This window comes from Bombus vancouverensis, chromosome 9 (assembly GCF_051014615.1).
Source record: "Bombus vancouverensis nearcticus chromosome 9, iyBomVanc1_principal, whole genome shotgun sequence".
Taxonomy (NCBI): Eukaryota; Metazoa; Arthropoda; class Insecta; order Hymenoptera; family Apidae; genus Bombus; species Bombus vancouverensis.
Window position 1 is genome coordinate 16,206,025 of NC_134919.1, and position 23,859 is coordinate 16,229,883.

At 36.7% G+C, this 23,859-nt stretch overlaps 2 protein-coding genes, 1 long non-coding RNA gene and 1 pseudogene across 11 annotated transcripts in view; 2 read left to right on the top strand and 2 right to left on the bottom strand.

Annotated features, from left to right (window-relative positions):
- Window positions 1–23,859, bottom strand: part of NLG-5 (neuroligin 5) — a 361,805-nt gene that overhangs the window by 29,949 nt on the left and 307,997 nt on the right. For all 6 annotated transcript variants that reach the window (XM_076621249.1, XM_076621247.1, XM_076621248.1 and 3 more), the window contains 2 exons: window positions 8,058–8,469; window positions 7,308–7,618 (listed from right to left, as the gene is read on the bottom strand). In XM_076621249.1, the coding sequence (XP_076477364.1) occupies window positions 7,308–7,502 (195 nt within the window). In that variant the 5' untranslated portion in view covers window positions 7,503–7,618; window positions 8,058–8,469. The remainder of the gene's footprint in view (window positions 1–7,307; window positions 7,619–8,057; window positions 8,470–23,859) is intronic.
- On the top strand, window positions 12,537–15,036 carry AP-1mu (adaptor protein complex 1, mu subunit). 2 transcript variants are annotated; one of them, XM_033338172.2, is made up of 3 exons: window positions 12,537–12,674; window positions 13,022–14,315; window positions 14,770–15,036. In XM_033338172.2, exon 2 carries the CDS (start codon window positions 13,045–13,047, stop codon window positions 14,311–14,313), a length of 1,269 nt encoding a protein of 422 aa, XP_033194063.1. In that variant the 5' UTR covers window positions 12,537–12,674; window positions 13,022–13,044; the 3' UTR covers window positions 14,314–14,315; window positions 14,770–15,036. The 2 variants fall into 2 exon arrangements, with proteins under 2 accessions (XP_033194063.1, XP_076477532.1); XM_076621417.1 differs by having other exon boundaries at window positions 13,022–15,036.
- Window positions 14,910–17,098, bottom strand: LOC143303157 (uncharacterized). The gene is made up of 2 exons (XR_013059182.1): window positions 16,493–17,098; window positions 14,910–16,413 (listed from the first exon to the last, which is right to left on the bottom strand). It is a non-coding gene; the product is annotated as an uncharacterized LOC143303157 (long non-coding RNA).
- On the top strand, window positions 18,158–20,644 carry LOC117158849 (AP-1 complex subunit mu-1 pseudogene; annotated as a pseudogene). Of its 2 annotated transcripts, none has more exons than XR_013059179.1 (2): window positions 18,158–18,317; window positions 18,665–20,644. The product of XR_013059179.1 is annotated as an AP-1 complex subunit mu-1 pseudogene, transcript variant X1 (transcript). The 2 variants fall into 2 exon arrangements; XR_013059180.1 differs by having other exon boundaries at window positions 18,160–18,317; window positions 18,654–20,644.

A 23,859-nucleotide genomic window follows, 5' to 3' on the forward strand; every position in this document is an offset into this window, starting at 1 on the left:
CGCCAACTCACGCGGTGTTGAATGAAAAAATTCCATTTTGTGGTCACGAGACGAGAGAGACCCGTGAAAAATCCCCTCGAAACGACCATACAACAACGCGTGAACTATCTTTCTAAAACGTCCAAACAATCGCAATGGACAGCCTCTTTATTACGTCAATTTGAAAAAATGCATATTTCCACGGCAATTTCCCAGTGAAAAGAGGTGTCGTCGCACTCGAGTCCCAACGACATTAAAATAATTTTCGAAATATATTTTCGCGCCAATATCTCGCGAGTCCGCAGAAAACCACAAATATTTACGCGCTGTTGTGCTCCGGACAAAAATATTTCATTGTCCTCGAGAGGGAAAAAAATGGTAAAAAAGAAAAAAAAGAGGGAAAAGCAAGAGAAGAATAACGCTGAAAGCTCGTATTAAAGCGCGAGAGTAAAAAAAAAAAAAAAAAAATAGCGCTCGCTTAGTGCAACTTGGACTGCGTAATGCGTTCATAGACGCACAAACGCGTCGAACGGTCGTGCTTAAGAATTAAAGAGCAGATCTGGGCCACGGCGATAAATAGATCGACTAGAAAATCCGAGACGGTGCTTTCTTAGTTTATGGAGAAGTTGTACTTATGCTGCCCTGCTTCGAGCCGAGCAATTTTCCGCTAATGCCCTCATGAAAGAAAGAAAGATCTCGTACACACGGCCCGTATCCTGTGAAATTACACTGTTCCTCGAGATATGGTTCCGGCCGTATTACCCTCGAATTCTCGTAAATTTAATTCGTTGGGGAGGGAAAGTCGAACTTCGTGAGTCTAATGGAAATTGGAGACGGTTAGAAAAAAAGCTCGAATAGCTTGGGAGGAGCAGAATGATTTTGCGTTAAGGAAACGGTAAGTAGCGTTAGGTGACCTTAACGTGAGATCCCTTAAAAATTTACTTTTCTTTCTTTCTGACCGTTCTCCCAACTTTTTATTATTTTAATTAAGCTTATAATCTTCCAACTCTAAAAATTCGTTCTTATTTCAACGATCTTTCAATATCATCATTTCCAAACATTTTAATTCCCTAATTTAAAACAAAATCCTTTAAAAAATCTACCCTGTTTTTCTTCTTTTACTCTCGTCTTAACGTTCAATTTACGATTCCTAAACTTTAAAAACTCTTCTAACAATCTATTGGTAGCGATCCTTCGTACCTCTTAATTGTCCTTTCCTTTATTAATGATCATCGATAACTTCGCTCTTAAATTTCTTAAAAGACGTAAATCCTTTCCTAACTCATCCACGATAGCATCGTCATTCTCGGTACGATGCAAATTTTCCACTGAACCATAAAAGTCCACGCGAAGTGGCCACGAGTTGCGAACGCGTCGCTACGGAAAATTCGACGAGACATTTTCATTTCCACTTGCAAGTTAGTTTATCATCCATAAAATCTCAGCGATGCGACAGCTGCCCCGACTGTACCGCGTGTCATCGGCAATTGACATGTAAACTGTTAAATATTTTATTAGTAGGTCATAGTTACTGGCAAGCAACGTTCAACGTGTATACGATGTCCATCGTTCCGGGTAGCTAACGTAATGTCATCGTTCCGTAATTATGTTGGTATTACCGGCCGACCATTATTATTGTCAGACTGCGGCATATGCACCGTGCACATATTAGACTGTTTGAGCGACGGGCTAACGTAACTCCGTAATTACCCCGTGATTAACGTAATACGATCGATAGTAACGAAAAGCGTACTTCGCCATGAAATTATGAACAATTTTTATCCTGAATTACGAAGCATGGTATTATAAAACGTATAAGAAAGTGTGAATTTATTGAACGGTTGATAAGAGTTCGTTTTTATTTATGAATTGTGTATTTCGAGAGAGCCGGAGTGGTTGGTATATGTACCAAGCTTATTCTCTAATATATATATATATATGATATATTGGGTTGGCAACTAAGTGATTGCGGATTTTGCCATTAGATGGTAATGACAAAATCCGCAATCCAATAGTAGAACGTGCTATTTAGCTTGAATATACGGTCAGTTTTAGTACGCATGTCCTTAGCCCTTCTTTCAGCTACTTTAGACTGTTATGAAATGTTAGGTGATAATGACAACATCCACAATCGCTTAGTTGTCAACCCAATAATTTTAAGTATTATATTTTGTGAATATACACAGGTACGTATACAAAGGTTCACCGAAAAATTCGACTACGTACTTGAAAATACCTTTTACGAATATATCGCGTTATACGAAATATTTTGAAATTTCATTGGCATTGTTATGAGACTATAACGGCATATTGAAACTACAAGCTATATAGTATTATAGATGCAAGTACGTACTTGGCAGAGATCAAAAAAGTACTTCAACAGTTAATTATCCATTAAGTTAATAAACCTGGATATTCAGTGGGGTCGTATTAGAATAATCTCCTATCGATTATCTGTCCTCTCTAGTTGCGATTATGCAAATTCATCTATACGTGACAAGTTTTTAAACTTGATTTTGTCGAAAGTGCTATCTGCAAAGTAATTTTGTTGTTCTTGATTTTCGTTTCGACCTACAGAATTTACTTGTCCGCTACACATCGAATTTAGGACAACGGTATGTATCTTAAGTTTGTATAGTGTAGCCGAATCAAGATCCAGACAACACACTTATTACACTCTTCGTCCTCTCGAGCGTCGTAGGAAAGAGAGATACGCAATCCGGTGTATACGTGAGGCGACTGCTTAATCGGCGAATCATTATAATTCCTTTTTGCAGGCGGCAATTTTGCCTCGAAACCATCCGCGTGCAGACGTGATCGTAATTCTCATTATCGCGGTGGCGCATGGAAAAGTTTCAACCCCGCCAAGTGGAATTCGAACAATTCCTGCTGGCCAGGACTGACTGGCAAAAAAATTGCTTCGTCCCGTAATAGATCGGGTAAAAGAGAAGAGCGTATTTAAAAGAGGGTTAACTGACGAGGAAAGAAAAATAGTCAACGAGCTATAATAGAGTCTTCAGAGTATGAAGAGGGACTTGTTAAATAGCAGAACGTGTTATTTAACTTGAATGTACGGTCAGTTTTAGCACGCATGTCCTTCATCCTGCTTTCAACTACTTTAGACAAGTGAAACGTTCGTTCCTTGTGTTTGCGCTTGGGCGTTTAATTTTTCAACCGAAAAAATTATGTACACGGTTGAGATATCAAAGAGAATTGTTTACTATTTTGGGCGATATATACGTAAAAATTTAATAATCGATTCAAAAATGGGTTTAAAAGGAAAATTTCAACATTTTAGTAGGATCTTTCCGGTGTATAAATTTTTGATATTCCAATATTTCACACTATAAATGTCTACGGGATGTTCAATATTAATACTTAATACGAGTGCTTTTAAAAAGCTTCTGAAAGGAATTGATAAACAGAATTTTTAACTACCATGATCAATAATACTAAATTTTCAAAGAAAATCCATCGTATTTATCGTAAAACAACATCATAATACGAAAACACTGTTTGGCATGATACGAAAATCCAGAGCTTTCTATTCTAAACTGTCACGTATTATTCGCATTCCTTACGCTCATATTCTTTGGTTTACATCTAAAAAGAAAAAAAAGCTTACCAAGCTATTTGTCGAAGACACGTAGAAAATTCTTGTTCTTCATATCTGAAATTCACTGTGCAAAACCAACGATAGCCGTCAGAAGGTTAGGGCGGTTTCGAGCAAAAAGAATCAACGAGAACGGTGTCAAATCTTGCGCGATTCCGCGCGGAACGGAAACGAGGGAGCGCGCGGTCGTTCCGGCTGAACTGCGGACCCGTAATTTACCGAGCGTTTTTAGCCTGGCCAGTCCCGTTGGATGGATGGATAACGAGAAAAGTTTTTCGCCCGGGACGCCTGCTGGTCTTTACATTACGCGCTGCAACTCGCTCGTTTCTCGTTCGCCTGGCTCGCTCCATTTCGCGCGATTGAGTGCTACAAGAGGGAAACGTCGCAATGTCAATCGTTTCGCTACGTCGGCGTAGCGCGTTGCCCTACCGATCTGTAAATACGATCGTTTCTAAGGGAAGATTTGCGAGAACGAGCTTGACCCGTTATTCGTTATTCATTCCACGATCGTCATTCTTTCGCGGTTGAAAAAGGAAAGGTAGTAGAGCGATACGTTTGTTCGTCAGAATTCTAATTTCAAACGAGTTTTCCGAGCTAGCGAAATTCCGAATTGGCTCGTGACTCTGCTACGATCCTTGAATTTTTATGTTTCAGGAACATGTTTAACGTAAAATTGAAGCGAGAATATACATATCGGTAATAATCTTTTTATTTAGTCGTAACCGAAGATATTTTTTATTGCCAGAAAAAATATAATTGGATGGAGAATAAGCGGAAGAGCGTTGCATGATTAAAAATTGTTTGATTTTATGGGACGCGTAGCGACTACAAACTTTTGCTCGATGATATATGTAAAATTCACATTCGGTTTATAATCTCGAGTTCGTAAATCGGTTGATCTGAAAATATCGAATAGCTTGAAACTTCAACGACCGATATACTGATTTTCTATCAACGATCTCAAGTATTATCGAGCAAGCGTTCGAGTGCTCTACGTTACCCGACATAAAAGAGAAAGATTTAAAATTCAAAAACGACGATGCTTGCTATCGCCTGAATTGCTTAAACTCGCGGAAAGAGGGTCGGATAAAAGATTGAATAAAAGGTGCTCGACAATCGGCGGATACTTTTCACGCTCGCGAAATTGGCTGTCCGCTTTCGTCACAGTACTGGATTGCCTATAAAATCATTCGACGTCCATCGATCCTTTCCCTTGTCGATATGAATATCTATTAAACGCAATTCACGTCTCGCAGCGCGACGCGACGTGGCGATTGTCGCAGTAAACGTCAAGTTGGCGTCGTTTTTGCCGGTTGATTGACGTCGTAAAAATCCGACACGAATATTTCCTTTTCAAATGATAGACGCGACGACACCGATGTTTAAAAAAAACAATTCTCTGAAAAGCACACCTTTTATTTTGTATACACGCAGAGCGATGAAGTGTCGTTCGAGTGAAAAAAAGAAAGAAAGGAATTGAATGGAGGATAATTGAAATGAACCGGCGAGTTTGTCTGAATGATGGAAGTAATATTGGTGAACTAAATTATGGAAAATATTTATTGCAGCGCTGCTGTGTATGGATATGTATGACACCTGTATTCGGTATGTTATTTACGTTTTATGTTTTCTATATGAAAAATTTTGAAAACTCTACAAATGCAATTAGAAGTTACTGACGTCCTATCGTGCTAGCGAACATAGTTATCGCGTGTCATTGCAATCCAATTGGCGAACTGTGATAAATATTTGGCTGAAATCGATAGACATTTTGTACGAGAATAAATTTGTTACGTAATGGAATTATGTCACGTGGAATTTTTATTGTAATTCGAAATAGCGGTTGGACAAGATCTCGAAAAGGGGGAAATGTAGGGAAAATTCTCAAAGTATTTTAGTAAAAGAACATTTCAAATACGTTTATCACGTCAAAATCATAAAATCGATGTAAAAGACTGATATAGGGAAAACTATTTAATCTACGCGTATATTTCTTAATTAGAAAAACGGCGCGGAAATTTTATGTTCGTTGCTAAGGTATTTGACAAATTAATTTGTTTCATAAATAAAGAAGTTATAGATCTAGAATCTTAACTATACGATTTTATACGGTTTCCTATACTAATCAGTACTATATATATACAGGGGATATAGAAGACTCGTAGCTATGCTGCACGTTTCATTCTACGGATTGATAATTACACACGATATCCTACGATAAACCGAGCATCCGTATCGTCTTCGAAGATTCCAAAAAATCATTTTCAGGCTCGGAACTTCAATCGTAATTTCCATCACGATTCGTTCCACAGAATCAGAGCTTCGAGAACGAACAAAAACGACTAAAAACTCGCTGCAAGAAAGTAAGACGTTTGGCGGTGGAGAGAATTTTTCGAGTATCCATATTCGCGGTCTCGGATTCATATTTCCACTGCATCGGATATTCAAACTCTATTCCTAGGCCAGGTAACCATTTCGTTCGATAGTCTCTCCCACCCTTTGGGGCCAGTGTGCTTCGCCGCGCCGCTAAAATGGCAGAAATCGATGTACTCAAATATTCCATGAATACCGCGGCAAAGATTTCTGAGCTTAAACGCGATGCGATACATAGTTATCGCGTTGGGAAATTATTTATACGATCGCATGCTTTACGACCAGGACACAGCGAATCTCCTCTCTTCATCGACAATCCACCACCTTCACAAGGATTTTTAACGCTTTAACGGGAATTTTATCCGTCGACTGATCCAGTTTTCGTGACGCAATCTGCGTTACAACGGACCCTTTCAGGCTCCCTACGTGCACAAGGGTTATGTATTCAATATGTAAACCATCTGATAGTATGATCGATCCTTCCTCCCTTTCTGTTTTATTTCCATTCTTTGGGCGTACGAGTTGAGAAAACTTCGAATACGTCGCTTTTTATCTGCTACTTGATAGCATCGAGCGGGTAATGTTACAGTTGTTTGGATACTTGGATTTGTGGAAAAAGATGGAGTCAAAGAATAGCGCAGAGGAAAGATTTTTATCTCTGAAACAACTCGAATTTTGAGAATAAACCTGGTTTTAAAGCCAAGCTGTCAGTACCGAAGCAAATATGTCATGGTATATCTTTTGCACGTTTTGACACTAGAACTACCGGCATTTGAGACGTAGCTATCTCTACCAAAGCCAGTCAAAACGACTGGTCTTTAAAAAATATGTAATAGTAGAATATTTGTATATTTATCGATCTATTATTATCTTACAAAAGCAACTCCATGTTCCGAGATCACAAAAACTATATAATAACAACTTTAATAATAACAATAAGTACAATAGTGAAGAATATTCAGTGCCAAAACCTTTGGTAACAAGAATATTAATAGATGTTTCAAAACATAGTTGCTTGTGTTTTTAATTGGCCTTAAATTGCGACGAAACGTGATTTCATCATTAATTTCAAAGCCTTCTTTTTACCGTACTTTAACAAATTCAAGCAACCCTCTCAAATTTTACAAAGATACACTCTCGATAATATACGGTTAAACTTAATAACGATACGAATATTCGATAACTCCAAAAAATAATTAAACGATGGATTATCGTATAATAGGATTATATTGCTTAAAACATTGCCCATCCGTTTGGCAACCCTTGAAATCGATATTCGGCTGAGCCACAGGCTCGTTTGTTCGGACGAATGACTTTCGAAGAGAAGAAAATCGATACATACCTGAAGAATCCCACGTATCTGTCCGCTCTTGGTCTCGACGATGCGCGAAGCGTAGCGGATCTGCGTGGCAGCTCGCGATACCTCGCGACCGATCAACACGAGGATAATAATCAACACGAGGCAGCTTTTCGATCTGCTCAAGGACCTCGTGACCAGCGGCCTCTTCCTGGCCGCCGGCTGGCATGGCAAGAGCATGACAGCATTTGCTGGCGGCCACTCGAAGCGACGCCAGCAGCATAACCGTCGAACACGACTTCAGCCACGGCCTCGAAGGTCTGCCGACCGCTCGCCGAGATCACCTCCGCTTGATTCTAAACATTCGAAATAATTTCGCTTTTCAACAAATATTTTATTACCTATCGGTTATCGTATTAATTCTTTTTTACTCGCACAGGCTACAGTATAATTGTAATTCTGTACCAACGACATTCAACCTTCTTCGCGTCATGACACAAGTAAACTAATTATTAGAATTAGTAATAATGATCTAATGTACAATATAAAATTGTTCCATATAGTATACCATAAAGCCTAACGTAATAATGTTTCCAATAGAAGCACTATTAGTAAAACGAAAGGGCTACTTTTTCATCAATTTTCTCCATAAATATACTTCCAACTACATTTACGTCAACAATTAACCAAGATCATCTTCGTTCCATGAGATGCTCGATTTATTTGAAAAAATAACCCGCGGCAATCTTCTACACGCGTCTTATAACTCCGTCAAGATTGCATCGAGAGACTTACCTCAGCCGTCACCGGAAGCGATACAATGTTCTAGAGGTACTTTCAATCAGCGGGACGAGTCTCGAGTTATTTTGTAGGCCATACAACGTTCTTCGCCAACGAATCGCTTCGTAACTTCGTTATGCAAAACGTCTTTGAGTAGTTGCAGCTCGCGTGGCCCGCGGCTGAGATCCAGCCAGCCACTTCTGCTTCTTTTTCGCCTGTTCCTACCTTCCTCTCCTAACCCTCTCTTTCGGCTGTGCAAGTTAAATTGCACTCAAAACATCCCTCGAACACAGGAGGGAAGAACATGGCCCAGCCTGAATACTTTTTTCTCGTTTCCATGAGAATTCTCCTGGCTGCACGATCCTGGTCGTGGTTCTTTCCGAAATCGACGTGGCTGTTTCTAAATCGCTAGCGACCGAGGGACGATCTGAAATTAAGAGAAGGCGAACGTGAGTCCGGTTCCATGTAGAAGAAAGGATGTTAGGGGGGAGGGAGGTGAGAAGCTTGATCAGAGGGATGCCCCGGGGGAAAGCAAGTTTTCTCGAAGCAATCAGTGCCACTCCATGCTTGTATTTTCCATTGGATCGCCATTCTCATTCTCAACTAGCTGTACATATCTGCACTATGTTACTTTCCCTTCTCCAAGCTGCGTTTCTCTATTTCTTTTTAAATAAATCTCGATAATTTGAGATTCGAGACAACGTCCGTTCGAATTTTCAATGAAAGTCGAAGCTTCTGGTAACTACAGATGTTAGGCGCGATTACATCGATGGATGTCGTTACTAAACGCTCAAATTTACATTTTCGCTATATCGGTTCTATCGATTGTACGTAGGCTTGCGACGAGCAATCTTTCGCGCTGCGAGATAAATCTTTAAAGCTGACAAGCTGCGCCGGATCGTGGTGGAAGATTGGACGAGGTTCGAGCGAAAAGAGCAAGATTAGCCCGTACCGGATGCTTCGTCTTCTCATAAGTAGCGATTTCAAATGTTTCGCGAAAACAACATTCGCGACAAATAGACCGAGAATGTTTGTGCAAATCTTGATAAATATAATTGAAACATTTACACCTACTAAATACTTCTACTTGGAACGAATATCACATTTTATGTATTTTATATACGTTCGTATTTTATATCACGTACATTTAGTGCAGTCTTGCACCTTTAACTTTTCCATAAATGCACAAAACTCCGTAGTCTAATGATAACTGCGTAGAATCTCGTGTACGTATTAGAATGTGCTTATTTTCATTCGTGATTGTTTCTTTGTAAATTTGAATTTCGTACGTATGAATAAATAAACTTCATTATTTTATGGTAATTTGGAAAATTTAAATTGGATGTTTTTAAACCTCTGTAATATTTTCCTTTGGCAGACGAGAGGAAAGTAGGAATTATAAAGTGGACAAACGAGAAGTGAGTGTACGTAATAAATAATATCCGTACGTATTCATTAGTCGCGTATCGGTAAATGAGAACTGAATTCTACGTTTCACAGTACAACAATTGTTAATTGTTTTAAACGTCAGTGTTTGAACAAGAGACAAATTTTAATTGTATCGTAATTTCAATTATTAGAATGCTTCGAGCCAGATAGATTTACAGGCGATTCCGTAAAAGCTTTCGTTCGAGCTTTCTCTTGTTACCTTTGCAAGCCTGTCATTATATAATTAAATTAATGCAATGCGATCCAAATAAAGAGTCAAAGAATTAAAAAAAAGGATGTAGCAATCAGGTACCTTGACTTCTTTTCATTATTTTCTTCTAATTAAATAATTAACTCTCCCACGGGCGTCGATAGGTCTTTTTACATTCAGGAAGTAATTTCTTCCCTTTATCCTCGCTTGTAATTTTTCACGAGAATAAAACTTTTGATACGTATTATTCCTTGTATTATTTTATTACATACTTATTACTTACATTTAGCATTGTTGTGTTTTAAATACATTCCAGATTAGTTGATAAAACATTTATTCTTATTTATTCGTCGTGAGAGATTTTCTTTTTTAATTCTAAGAAAATTCTTCCGAAATTCACTGATCCTCGATTACGTGGTATTCGCGTGTTCATCGAAAATTCCAGATAAGGGCGTACCTACGTAGTTAAGGGTGCATTCGAGTGTAAAGAATGAGTGAGCCCGCGAGAACACGATTTGGAACCGTTATTCATGCCGCTAACAAAACGATTTGTCAACTTTATCGTTAATGCAACTCCTTGCGAGTTTCATAGACCTTTCAGGCTTCGTCCAGTGATAAAAAGAAACGTCGCGTGTCTCCTTCGCGTAGATTAACATTCTCTATGGTCCCTTCGAACACGATACCATTCTGACAGAAATTTATTATTAATCGAACTCGAACTTTTTTCATTTGTACCATGAAAAATTAAGCTGGAACGCATGCAAATACCCGGAGTGTTTCGCGTTAACGAAAGAAGACTCTTTGAGAATCCTAATGGATTTTCTTCTAAAGGACCAGCACCGTACTCAGCTAGCCGCAGAATGGAAAAATCTCTTTGATGCTCGACAAAACAATCTCTTTTCCGGTGAAATCGGGCTAATGATTCTGGTTTTCTTGAAAAATATGTGGAAAAGCGCGTATAAAACGGACACGACTCTCAAAGCTTTGATGGTGTTTCAGGATTTAAGGGAATTCATACTGAAAAGTTGTACATAAGTACGGCGGGATATTGCACTGGTAAGCGAGGTTCTCAGCTCTTCAAAGCGAATCTTCATGGAGAACACCTGTTTTCCGGAAGTTAATACGTACAAAATAGAATTTCCCATCAGACTGGTGCGTTAATTTGCAAATTCTTACATAGAATGCGAATATGTAAATGTTAACGATAATATTAATTTCTTTAAAATATTTCGAATCGATTGTCGTCGTGATATTATTTAACTTTAAAACCGATCTCAAAATTTATGTAGAGATTACAAGGTGCCCATTACAAACATATATGTACCTACTTGATAAAAAAAGCCAGTCTACTGTATGAATTGAGTGAAACGAAATTTGTTTAGAGAAATTGCAAAATGTTTCGTATAGCATATACAACATGGACCTAAATATTTTCTATTACAAGTGTTTAAATACTTTCATGAACCAGCGTATATAACGCATTATCGGTTGTATTAATGAAATAACGTAGAACGCGCATGATGTGTCGTTGGTTTCGAATGGGTTAATAAACGATCTTCGTCCAGCTTTCCATCGCGCCCTTTTAATTCAATTGCACTCCCATTGGCGCGTTGACGGGCTATCAGAAAGGGAAAGCAGTTCGCCTAACGATTTGATCGAGGGAAACAGGATTGAGGCAGCTGAACGCATTTCCGGCCAAGTCACCGAGGGGACGAACCCGCCGGTCGAGGAATCGAAGTTCCGCTAATTTAATTCCGAGTCTCAATTATCGGTCGCGTCAGATTCCCTGAGCGGCTCTAACTTTCAAGCCTCTGCATCCCCAGATAGAGGGGGTTGGTTCGAGCGCGCGTAATACAGCCGCGAGATCCTGCCCCTGTATTCCGCCACTTTATCTTGGGATTGACGTTTCATCCACGGAAATCGACAGCCCGAGAACCGACGGGATTGCTTTGCGGCCGCATGCTCGCCGGGGAATAAAGGCGAAAGAAACAGCAACAAAATGGTGCAAAACCCGGGGAAACAGCGGAAGCAAGGCGAATGGGAGCGGGAAGATTGTTGTTCTGCGGGGAAATTTGAAGCTGACTCGAAGGAAAGAGTGATGGGATATGGCTGAGGAAGAATACTTGTGACAAGATTCTTGGCTGACGTCTTCGTAGAAAACGAATTTCATGTTTATGATTAACTACCGTTGTTTATGTACACTGACTTAAAATAGTATTTGAACTTTTACTACAAAAAATTTATTTATAAAGAATATATTATGTGCGTTATAGGAAATATTTGGAAATTTTAATGATAAAATTTGAAAAATGACTAAATGAGGTTATCCTTATCGTAATGTAAGAATTTCGAAAAATAAAGTTTCAATTTATTGAAAGATAAGGTTTATAACAAGATATATTTTTAGCTGAAGGTAATTAAGGAAAGCTGATGTAATTATTATTTTAAGATTGATAATGATTATGAGAATGAGACAACGTGTAACATCCTGGAAAAATTCTATTGCAATTTTACGCAAAAACGTTAAAACGTGTGCAACGTGACCAATACCACCAATAAAGTGGAAGTATTAGTAATTTGATTTAAGGTCGGCATAAATTTTACAATTCGTCAATTCAGCAGTCTCACTGATACTTTTCTCTTTAGCGAGACTATTAAATTATCTTTTTTACTGTGGCAGTAAAGTTGAAACGATAGCGCGTTTTACAATCCGAACAAAATACTTCCCACTAAATATTGCAGTCTATAAAGTGTTTGAATGATTCGGCAGAAGAGCGGGTCGATATTTAGCACGAAGTTGGCAACGCATGCGCTTCGATTATGTTTCGTATCGAGCAACTTCAGGGCACTGGTACTCCACAGTGCTGCTGAAGCTATTGGGAGGGGAGGGTTTTTCTGTCAATAAAACCTCTTCTGTGATTCTTCTATAAGAGAAATTCTTTTTTATGTAAATAATTGAAACGTTAACATTCCTGAACGAATTGCCGGCACATGTAAGTACTTATATATGTGACAAATTTTTCCCTGAAATTCATATCCAGTGTTTTTGACGTACCATAGATGTCAAATTAAAACTTTCCATGGATACATTTCTCATCCGTTCTTCTAGTAGTTCTTTACATTATGATTTTGCTATAAATTTTGTGCATCGTATTTTAAATTTTGCACTGAACTCTTCCTTTAATTTATGTACTTTTGTTTGATAGCATAACCTCTATCACGTATTTTCCTTACTCGGTTTATCGAACGTTCGCATTTGTCATTTCTTTTTCTTTCTCTTCGCAATTTCACATTTTTAGTAAATATTGGCATATTAGGATAACGGTTAGGTTTTTCCTAGTTACAGTATAACAAATTTTCAAGATGTCGACGTCTGCGATATATATTTTAGACGTGAAGGGGAAGGTTTTGATCTCACGAAATTATCGTGGAGACATAGAAACGGGTGTTATAGAAAAGTTCATGCCTCTCGTAATGGAACGCGAGGAGGAGGGCAATCTTACTCCGATTATACAAACCACAGAATGCACATATGCATATATAAAGTACAATAATTTGTATATCGTATCCACTACAAAGAAGAATGCAAACATTTCCTTAGTATTTGTATTCTTGCATAAACTGGTGCAAGTGATGCAAGAATATTTCAAGGAATTGGAAGAAGAAAGCATACGAGATAATTTTGTAGTCATTTATGAGCTTCTAGATGAATTAATAGACTTTGGGTATCCGCAAACTACTGATAGTAAGATATTACAAGAGTACATTACGCAGGAAGGTCATAAACTTGAAATTCAACCGCGCATTCCCATGGCTGTGACTAATGCTGTATCCTGGAGATCAGAAGGTATAAAATACCGTAAAAATGAAGTGTTTCTAGACGTGATAGAGTCTGTGAATCTTCTTGCAAATGCTAATGGAAATGTTTTAAGTTCTGAAATTGTGGGTGCAATAAAGATGAGAGTTTATTTGTCTGGAATGCCAGAATTAAGACTCGGTCTTAACGACAAAGTATTATTCGAATCTACAGGCCGTGGGAAGTCCAAATCTGTGGAATTGGAAGATGTGAAATTTCATCAGTGTGTCAGATTGTCTAGATTCGAGAACGACAGAACAATTTCATTCATTCCTCCCGATGGAGAGTTTGAATTAATGTCTTACAGACTGAATACACACGTAAAACCTCTGATATGGATCGAATCTGTCATTGAGAGGCATGCCCACAGCAGGGTAGAATACATGGTAAAAGCCAGATCGCAATTTAAGAGACGTTCTACGGCCAACAATGTGGAAATAGTAATCCCAGTACCCAACGATGCAGACTCTCCCAAATTTAAGACTACCATCGGTAGTGTTAAATATTCACCAGAGCAGAGTGCAATAACTTGGTTCATTAAGTCGTTTCCTGGTGGTAAAGAATATCTGATGAGGGCACACTTTGGTCTACCATCTGTCATTGGGGAAGACGTGGAAGGGAAGCCACCAATTCAAGTAAAATTTGAGATTCCGTATTTCACTACTTCTGGAATCCAAGTGCGCTATTTGAAAATTATAGAAAAGAGCGGGTATCAGGCACTACCATGGGTGCGGTATATCACGCAAAATGGAGATTACCAGCTGAGGACGACTTAAACGTAAGAAATTTATGGAGGAAAAAGGCAGAATGTTTGACACATTACGTTAATGTTAATCAGAAATGCAAAGGTGAAAACTAGTCGGTTTGCTACGCTTCCGAATGTTTACAATTAATTTTATGATAATTTTCGGAAACGATCGTGATCTGTATAGAAATTAAGATCTTGTAGAATGTAAAACTAGAGTTTGTGATATTGACCAATAATTTATCGTCATTGATCTTTATTTGTCGGATTTAGTGTAATGTTAATTTTTTTTACAGTTTTAATACTCGCTCATATTTTGTACATTTTCTTCATGTTTTGTATATAATTTCTTAGGAACATTTTCAATATTCTCCTCTCATACTACCATAAATCGCGTGCAAAGGCGATGTACTTAATTTATTGACTGTATGTTTTTTCCCATTCCATATTGCAAATGTGTACTACAAATAGTATTTTCCACATACAGGGGCAACTGTAGTATACATTAAATTACCCAATATAAAAAAAGAGAAGAATTGTAAATATGTAGGAAACCATGGTATTTGAATGTCTTCATGGAATTGTTAACGAATTATAGGCATTTTCCGGTATTAATATATGTGTAAGTTCTAATAGTATTACAAGTTTATTATTGTATATCAGTATGACAAGAGATAATAATGTTGTTATTATTGTAAACAATGTATTAGTAATTTAAGACATTGAGATGTATTAAATTTTTAATAAAAACTATCTATGTTTTTTCTTATTATCCCCAATTTTCTTATAATAAATCCCAATTTTTCATTAAGTTTTAGATACAATATCCAAATTAATCAAAGTTCATCATGAAACTAAATATGATTTTATTAAAGATTTGTAAGTTCGAAATCTTTTTATCTGCTAAATCATTTCAAATTTTTCTTAGATTTAATTCGATGGACCTTCTGTGCACATTTTACTCTTTCATTTCGTACCTTAACATATAGACCGTTTATTTACCATCTCCTGTCCACGACCGACTATTTACTCAACTGAAGGAAATCACGTCTGAAGAAAACTGTAGAAGATTTGTAGAGGAACAGAGAGAAAATTAGAATGGAGGGACAAGAAGGAGGAAAGAAAATGCATTCCCTAGCGGTGGAAGAGTTGCTATCCTCTACTTCATTGATGATTTGACTTTATAATCGAGACGGTCTCGTTCAATTACGATGGAATTTCTCGCGGAATTTCGTGCAAACAGTGCTGGGATTCAGGACGAATCGATCGCCCTAGTAAATATCTCTTTCTCGTAGTTGGATTCGGGCGGGATGCAGACGATCTAGAGTCAATCAAATAAACCATCTCCAAGTTAACGATTATTACGGAAGGAGGAAACAATATTTGTCCATCTATACGGCAAATACATTTGTGCCGTTTGCTACGATCGGTTACGTTCTCTCTTGCGGCGAAATTTCTGATTTCGTTGATGAGACTCGGTCAGCAGTTTCCCGGTTCTCCATACGTTGGCTGCTTCCTCTATTTTTCCCTCTCGGATAAAATAGCGAAAGAGATTGGTTAACGTGCGAAAACACTTGATGCAGCGTAATTGTGTTATCGTGGAAACAAGCTGGCTGCACGGATTTTTAAATGTAAACACATTGTTTTTCGATTTAATCTATTTACTCGCTTGTTTCGAGCAGTGTTTTTTTTTTAAATAGGAAAATCAAACTAACGATATTACTCGTTCTGTATGAGATTTCCTGTACGAGTAATTTTAGTGTCATGGTTTATATATTTCTGTATCACTTTTATTAATTCGTTGAAGTCATTGTTGAACTTCTGTTATATAATATTTTTGTCTGTGATGCTACTGTTTTACTTTTATTGCGAATATTACATATATGTGATATATTTCTTTTATTATTTTTATTATTTACGACATCGTCAGTGTTTGATTTCAGGTATATTCTCGTTTATGGTATCGCTGGTTTGTTCCTATTATTGATATATGAAAAATATACTTTTTTTTATTATTCTTGTTATTTCTTTCATTGCTGGAATCCTCTATTTAGTATCTTTATACTGCATTGTTCCACAAGCCAAGCATTATTTTTTCTTTTTTTATTCAGCTTTTAGAGTGGAAAATTTTCTAGACGAAATAACGTAAAATTTGTGTTATCGTTTTATTATATAAAAATGAAATTCAAAATATAATAAAATATACTTACAAAAATAGCCTTTATAAGCTATCGTTTGGTTAGTCATGGTTTGAAATTTTAACTGTTCGATTTTGCGTACTTCTGGTCAGACTTTGTCGCGTTGTATCTTGCACCTTGTACTTGTATAAAAATTCAAGACCTTAGAATGACTTTGTAGCGTAGATTTTTAATCGTGAAAAGTACATGTGCGATATACTAGTGACTACATCGTCAGATTTTCATAACGTTAAATATCAAATTTCAATCAAATGCAATGAAAGGAAAGACGAAGAGGATTCGATCGATAGAACCATTTTCTCGGAAGCCCTCTTTACGGTTTAAGTCACGGTTTTATACTTTATCGGTAGAACGACATCGTAAATTACATTTTAATTAAAATTGAAAGGCTTCGATCGTTGTACGCAGTTTCACGGAGAGGAAGGGGTAACAGCGACCGGTCGGTTCCCGCGCCATCTTCTACTTTCCGTTCTCCTTTCAAAGCTCACGTAGTCAAACGAGGTTCAGTTACCTCTCCCTCGTCCTTTTATATTTTATAGAGAGCGCACCGCACCGTGGGGTCATCGATGCGCTTTTGTGCCGAACAATTGCCTACTTCGGTGCACTACACTTTTATTACGTAACACCGACGGCCATTGTGCTCCTATGTAACGTTGGAATTCGCGAACCTGGTAGATTTTTTCTTGAAACATCGCGCCAAGCTTATACCTCCTTTACTTTGCTGTATGTTCGTAAATTACGTCTTGAATTTAAAAAATTAATGAAATTTGAAGAATTAGAAGATTACAGTTATCAGGGACCAAAAATAAAAGTTAATTTGTAAGGTTTTGTGAAAAATATTATTGTCAAATGTGATTTTTGTTTAAATGGAACAAAAATGATGTCATTTTTTTGTTTATTTGAGTCTAATAATTAAATGTTCGTATTGTTATGAGATATAATAGTATTTAAATTTTTATATTGCTATTTATTTAGTTTCCAGAAAATATTGATAAGTATATGCTGCGCAGTATGTACAACAAAACTATTTTCCAATTGTTCTTTCTGTAGAATAATAGGTACATATAATTGGATTAATATGATTTTAATGAAATGTTATACATAAACAAAATATCAATTTACTAGTAACTTTTATAATCCAAGATTTAAAGCGTTCTTACGAAACTCGTAGTTATAACTATTAATTTATGATCGCGGTATACCGTTTTCATATTTGTGAAGAACTTTTTAGATAAAAATTACTAAATAGGCTATGAGGAATGATGAGGTTTACGACAACATATTTTTAGTCGAATATAAGATAAAATGTTTAGAATAAAATTATAATAACTATGATAATGAACCAACGGGCATTATCTTAGAAAAATTCTATTGTAATTTTATGCAAAAATGTTAAACCATGAAATGTAATGTGCAACTGAGCGGAAGCATCAATAATTTGATTTAAGGTCGACATGAATTTTTTAATTCGTCAATTTAGCAGTAATCATCAACGCTTTCTTTCTGAGAGTATTACAAATTAACTTTTTTAATTAATAAAACCAATAAAGTTGGAAAGATAGCGATCGGACAATTTTTAAATGAAAGCAAGGGAAGAGAGTAAAGATAGCAGTAATAGAAGTAGAAGTTAGCAACGCATGCGCCTCGATTACGGCTCGCACCTCGTACATTCGTAGCGAGCAACTTCAGGTAGTGCCACAGTGGCACTCAAGCACCTGGGAGGGGCTATCTCTTTTTTGTCAATAACATCTTTTCTGTTATTCATTTATAAGAAAAATTATCTTCGATGTAAATGATCTAAAGGTTAACATTTCTTCAGGAATTGCAAGGACACGTAGTAAGTACTTATATATGTGACAAATTTTTCCCTGAAATTCATATCCAGTGTTTTTGACGTACCATAGATGTCAAATTAAAACTTTCCATGGATACATTTCTCATCCGTTCTTCTAGTAGTTCTTTACATTACGATTTTGGTATTAATTTTGTGCATCGTATTGTAAATTTTGCATTGAACTTTTCCTTTAATTAATGTAGTTTTGTTTGATAACATAACCTCAATCACGTATTTTCCATACTCGGTTTATCGAACGTTCGCATTTGTCATTCCTTTTTCTTCCTCTTCGCAATTTTACATTTTTAGTAAAGATTGGCATATTAGGATAACGGTTAGGTTTTTTTTAGTTGCAGTATAACAAATTTTCAAGATGTCGACGTCTGCGATATATATTTTAGACGTGAAGGGGAAGGTTCTGATCTCACGAAATTATCGTGGAGACATAGAAACGGGTGTTATAGAAAAGTTCATGCCTTTCGTAATGGAACGCGAGGAGGAGGGCAATCTTACTCCGATTATACAAACCACAGAATGCACATATGCATATATAAAGTACAATAATTTGTATATCGTATCCACTACAAAGAAGAATGCAAACATTTCCTTAGTATTTGTATTCTTGCATAAACTGGTGCAAGTGATGCAAGAATATTTCAAGGAATTGGAAGAAGAAAGCATACGAGATAATTTTGTAGTCATTTATGAACTTCTAGATGAATTAATAGACTTTGGGTATCCGCAAACTACTGATAGTAAGATATTACAAGAGTACATTACGCAGGAAGGTCATAAACTTGAAATTCAACCGCGCATTCCCATGGCTGTGACTAATGCTGTATCCTGGAGATCAGAAGGTATAAAATACCGTAAAAATGAAGTGTTTCTAGACGTGATAGAGTCTGTGAATCTTCTTGCAAATGCTAATGGAAATGTTTTAAGTTCTGAAATTGTGGGTGCTATAAGGATGAGAGTTTATTTGTCTGGAATGCCAGAATTAAGACTCGGTCTTAACGACAAAGTATTATTCGAATCTACAGGCCGTGGGAAGTCCAAATCTGTGGAATTGGAAGATGTGAAATTCCATCAGTGTGTCAGATTGTCTAGATTCGAGAACGACAGAACAATTTCATTCATTCCTCCCGATGGAGAGTTTGAATTAATGTCTTACAGACTGAATACACACGTGAAACCTCTGATATGGATCGAATCTGTCATTGAGAGGCATGCCCACAGCAGGGTAGAATACATGATAAAAGCGAGATCGCAATTTAAGAGACGTTCTACGGCCAACAATGTAGAAATAGTAATCCCAGTACCCAACGATGCAGACTCTCCCAAATTTAGGACTACCGTCGGTAGTGTTAAATATTCACCAGAGCAGAGTGCAATAACTTGGTTCATTAAGTCATTTCCTGGTGGTAAAGAATATCTGATGAGGGCACACTTTGGTCTACCATCTGTCATTGGGGAAGACGTGGAAGGAAAGCCACCAATTCAAGTAAAATTTGAAATTCCGTATTTCACTACTTCTGGAATTCAAGTGCGCTATCTGAAAATTATAGAAAAGAGCGGATATCAGGCATTACCATGGGTGCGGTATATCACGCAAAATGGAGATTACCAGCTGAGGACGAATTAAACGTAAGAAATTTGTGAAGGGAAAAGACATTTTTAACACGTTACGCCAATGTTAATCGTAGATATAAAAGTGAAAACTAGTCGGTTTGCTACGCTTGGTACGCTTCCGAACACATTTACAATTAAATTTATGGCAAGTTTCGGAAACGATCGTGATCCGTATAAAAACTGAGATTTTGTAGAGAATGTAAAACTAGTGTTTGCAATATTAACTAATTATCGTCATTGATCTTTATTCGACACAGTATAATTATATATTAGTATAATTTTAATTCCTTTTGCAGTTTTGACACTTTAACATTTTTTCCGTGTTCTTCATGTTCTGTATATAATTCTTTAGGAACACTTGCAGTAATTTCCTCTCATAGTACTATAAACTATGGAAATGCAAAGTACGTACTTAATTTACTAGTTGTAATACGTTTTGATCCTATGTTATAAATATGTATTCCAACGAAATTATCCAATGTAAAAAAGAAACAGAAAAATTGTAAATATATAGAAAGTTATAGTATTTGAGTGTTTTCATGGAATTGTTAACGAATTAATAGGCGTTTCCCAGTAATAATCTGTAATAGTATTATAGACTTATTATTGTATGTCAGTATGACAACGAATAATAATATTGTTTTTATTGTAATAATAATTTAAGATACACAGAAGATTTATTAAATTTTTAACAAAATCTATCTACGCTCTTTTTATTATCTCGAAAAATCCATCTTTTATTGTTTTAAAAATAAACAGTTTTATGAGAAGCAAAATTTCAGTTCAAAAGTTTTTTCCATTATTTATTATCAAGTACATATTCGATATTTCCTTTAAAACTGACCTGACTCGCTCATCAATTTTACTTTCTCATAATCCCGAAAAAAAAGAACACATCACGTTCTAAAAGAAACATTCTAATAAATAGATCCTCCTATTTACTCGCTTAATTCAACTTCGATAAAATCTACATTCGCAAGGTCTCGAATAAACCTGACTATCGAGTTGAGCGGAAATCGTTTGAAGTTAAAAGGCTGTCTACCTATGAGACTTCTATTCGTAAAAAGGCTATATCGCGAATTCGTTTGATAGCTTCGAAGGGAATCAAAGACGGTAGTATAGAAAAATCGCGAAAACATTACGCTTGATGTGGTTTCCCTTGGAAAATCTGTAAATATTCTACTGTGGACTACGTTGAATCGCGCGAACAGACGGTAGGACACGGAAACCCGATTAGAGCGAAACGCAGCGAGTCTTTTTTATTCGCGCGGCCGCGACACGGTCACGCTATGCAAATTTCGGCGGTGTGCACGCTGTGTAATAATTTTATGGAAATTGCTGATTCTGCAAGGAATTTCGAAACGCATCTCGCCAGAGTAATACGTGCACAAACGTATCGGAAGAAGATAAAGAAAATAAAAAAAAAAAGGTCATCGTGAACAACCAGACCGACCCGTTCTACATCTTAAAGGGATTCTTTATATTTATTTGGCAATTTTTAAGAATTCTTCTCTTAGCTTGGCTATCGTGACTAGAATGTTGAACAAGTTCTACAATGGTTTCGTTACGTGGTTTGTGTTATGTATTAGATACGTGCGAGGAACTGATAACGACTCTCCGTTATCGCGGGATAAAGTATTTTTGAATAATTTTACCGTGTATTACGTAGCTCTTTGTGTACATGAGAATTCTTATAGACTGGTTTTTCACCAAAAACTTGAATGTGAAGTTCACTTTTTGTCAACAACGCTATTAACGCAAAGTATTAAACATTAAAATACCATTCTTTAATTTGTAACATGGTATTAAAAACAGAAAATTAACAGAAACGTACTTGCTAATGATGTTCCTCTTCTGTAATCTTCAAATGATATTTTCTTTTCCAAAGAACGAAAGCATCAAAATTTCTCGATTAATCTAATTATTTTACGTATCTTAACGTTATTTACCGCCTATGGTTTAACGTCCTAAACATAATTCTCACTAGACAACGCAATAAATATTCTTGGGGTACGTCAGTTATTTCTCTTTTCTCCTTTTTCATCGCTCTGCATCTGCAATTTGTGTATCAATTCGCAACATCGGCTAGCACATCGAAGGATATTTACGACAACACGTTTATTCGAAATTTCCTCCTATGGTATGCGCGTTTATGTACTCACACATACATACATATCTATAATAGTACGAGCATGCACCTGTATTATATCGCAGTCTTCAGCCGGAGATGTGATCAATAAAGGTTAATGTATACTCCACGAGTTTTCCATGGGCAACTGCAATTTTCAGCTTATCGGTTCGCACGGTGATGCCTCGAAAGAGAAATCTATATATAAATTCTTTATTATACCACAAAGGAGGGTAATTTATAGTTGAGATCCGTTATCGCGGCGTTCGTGATACGGATGGATAGGTGGACCATCTTGCACAATTATTACCAATTAACGAGTTATTAGCGAAATTTTACAAGTCACAAGCTGCGAATTACAACGAGTTTGTCGCAACTCGAGCATTTTGAAATTTTATATTCAGTCACGTTTCGTAACGTATAACGCTTCTATTAGACGTTTTATTAATATTATAATTAATTACTCTTTAAAAAATGTATATTAAGTATCTTCTTGAAATCAAGTCGCTCGAACTCAAACAGCTTGGATTTAAGTAATTTGACTATTCTGAACGAGTCTTAAGGAATCTCCTACTCTCCTTGATTAAAATATCTTATCTGCGATTGTCAAATTGAAGAAAACTTCAAAGGCGCTTTTAGCTGTCCGAAGAAAAAGAGTTTATTCTTTTTCTTTGGTTAAAAGGCAAAGAACATGGGAAACTATAAATATTCTAACATATCTTGACCAACGAAAAAATAGTAAATAGCAGGTTTTAACGAAAGGGGATAAAACGTGTCGATATTTTCATTTGGAAGATGATATTACCTGCTTCGTACACGTTGTTCATATTGTGTATCTTGAAAAAAGCCGAGAGAAAGCATGCAAAGCCGGCGAGCCATCCGAAACCCATTAAGGATTGCAAATTATTGCAGCGAAATGATTCTTTCGTTTCTTTCCCTTAACCTTTTTTCGTTTCTTTTTTGCTTCTTAAATGGAAGCGTGGCCTCGCGAAGTTATTTCGTGAAATTGTTTTTCAATTGGAGGATTATTATTTCCTTTATCGTTAGAGCTACTAGACTTGTAATATATCTGTATATAATCAAATGTACCGTGTAGATATTAAGACAAATTATTATACGTATATATTCATAAAGTATTAGAAATACAAAATTAATCATCATAATATTCTCCAAATAAAATTCATTAAACGAATACAGATATTATATATATTATTGTAGTATCGGGGGAAAACCATGAGTAATTAAGAGGGTCTACTTGACCATGGGACATGTGCAGGCCAGATATATCAGAACCAGGGTATAAAAGGTAGCCGTTAGTGAGTTGAGGAGCTTTAGTGTTGCCAGCGAACTTTAGCGTTGCCGGAGTTGTCGGGCTTTTAGTGTGTTGCCAGCGTTGTCGAGGAGTGTCGTCAGCGTTGTCAAGGAGCGTAGTCGGCGTGGAAGAGAGTCATTGTGACGAGACGAGTTAGCGACGAATGATGACTGCGTGCATATAGACTGACGGAGCATCGTACTTGATTTTGCGTTGGCGTCAACGATATTGAAATAAATCATACCGTTACCAAACTAACTAACGCTATATCTTATAATTTATCCTACATTATTCTCTACATTTATGTTTACTAAAAATTACGTAAATACCGTATCTCCATCGCGTCTCTCAATTAAAATCACATCAACAGCACCAAAGGCCATCTATTATTTATTCAGAGATTTGGCCGATAAGAACAAGGAGCATCAAACAAATCCGAAATGTACGAGTGTAATCGTCAAGTACAAGCAAGCAAT

Coding starts and splice junctions, on each gene's coding strand:
- AP-1mu (XM_076621417.1), top strand. CDS start 13,045: ATGTCGACGTCTGCGATATATATTTTAGACGTGAAGGGGAAGGTTTTG.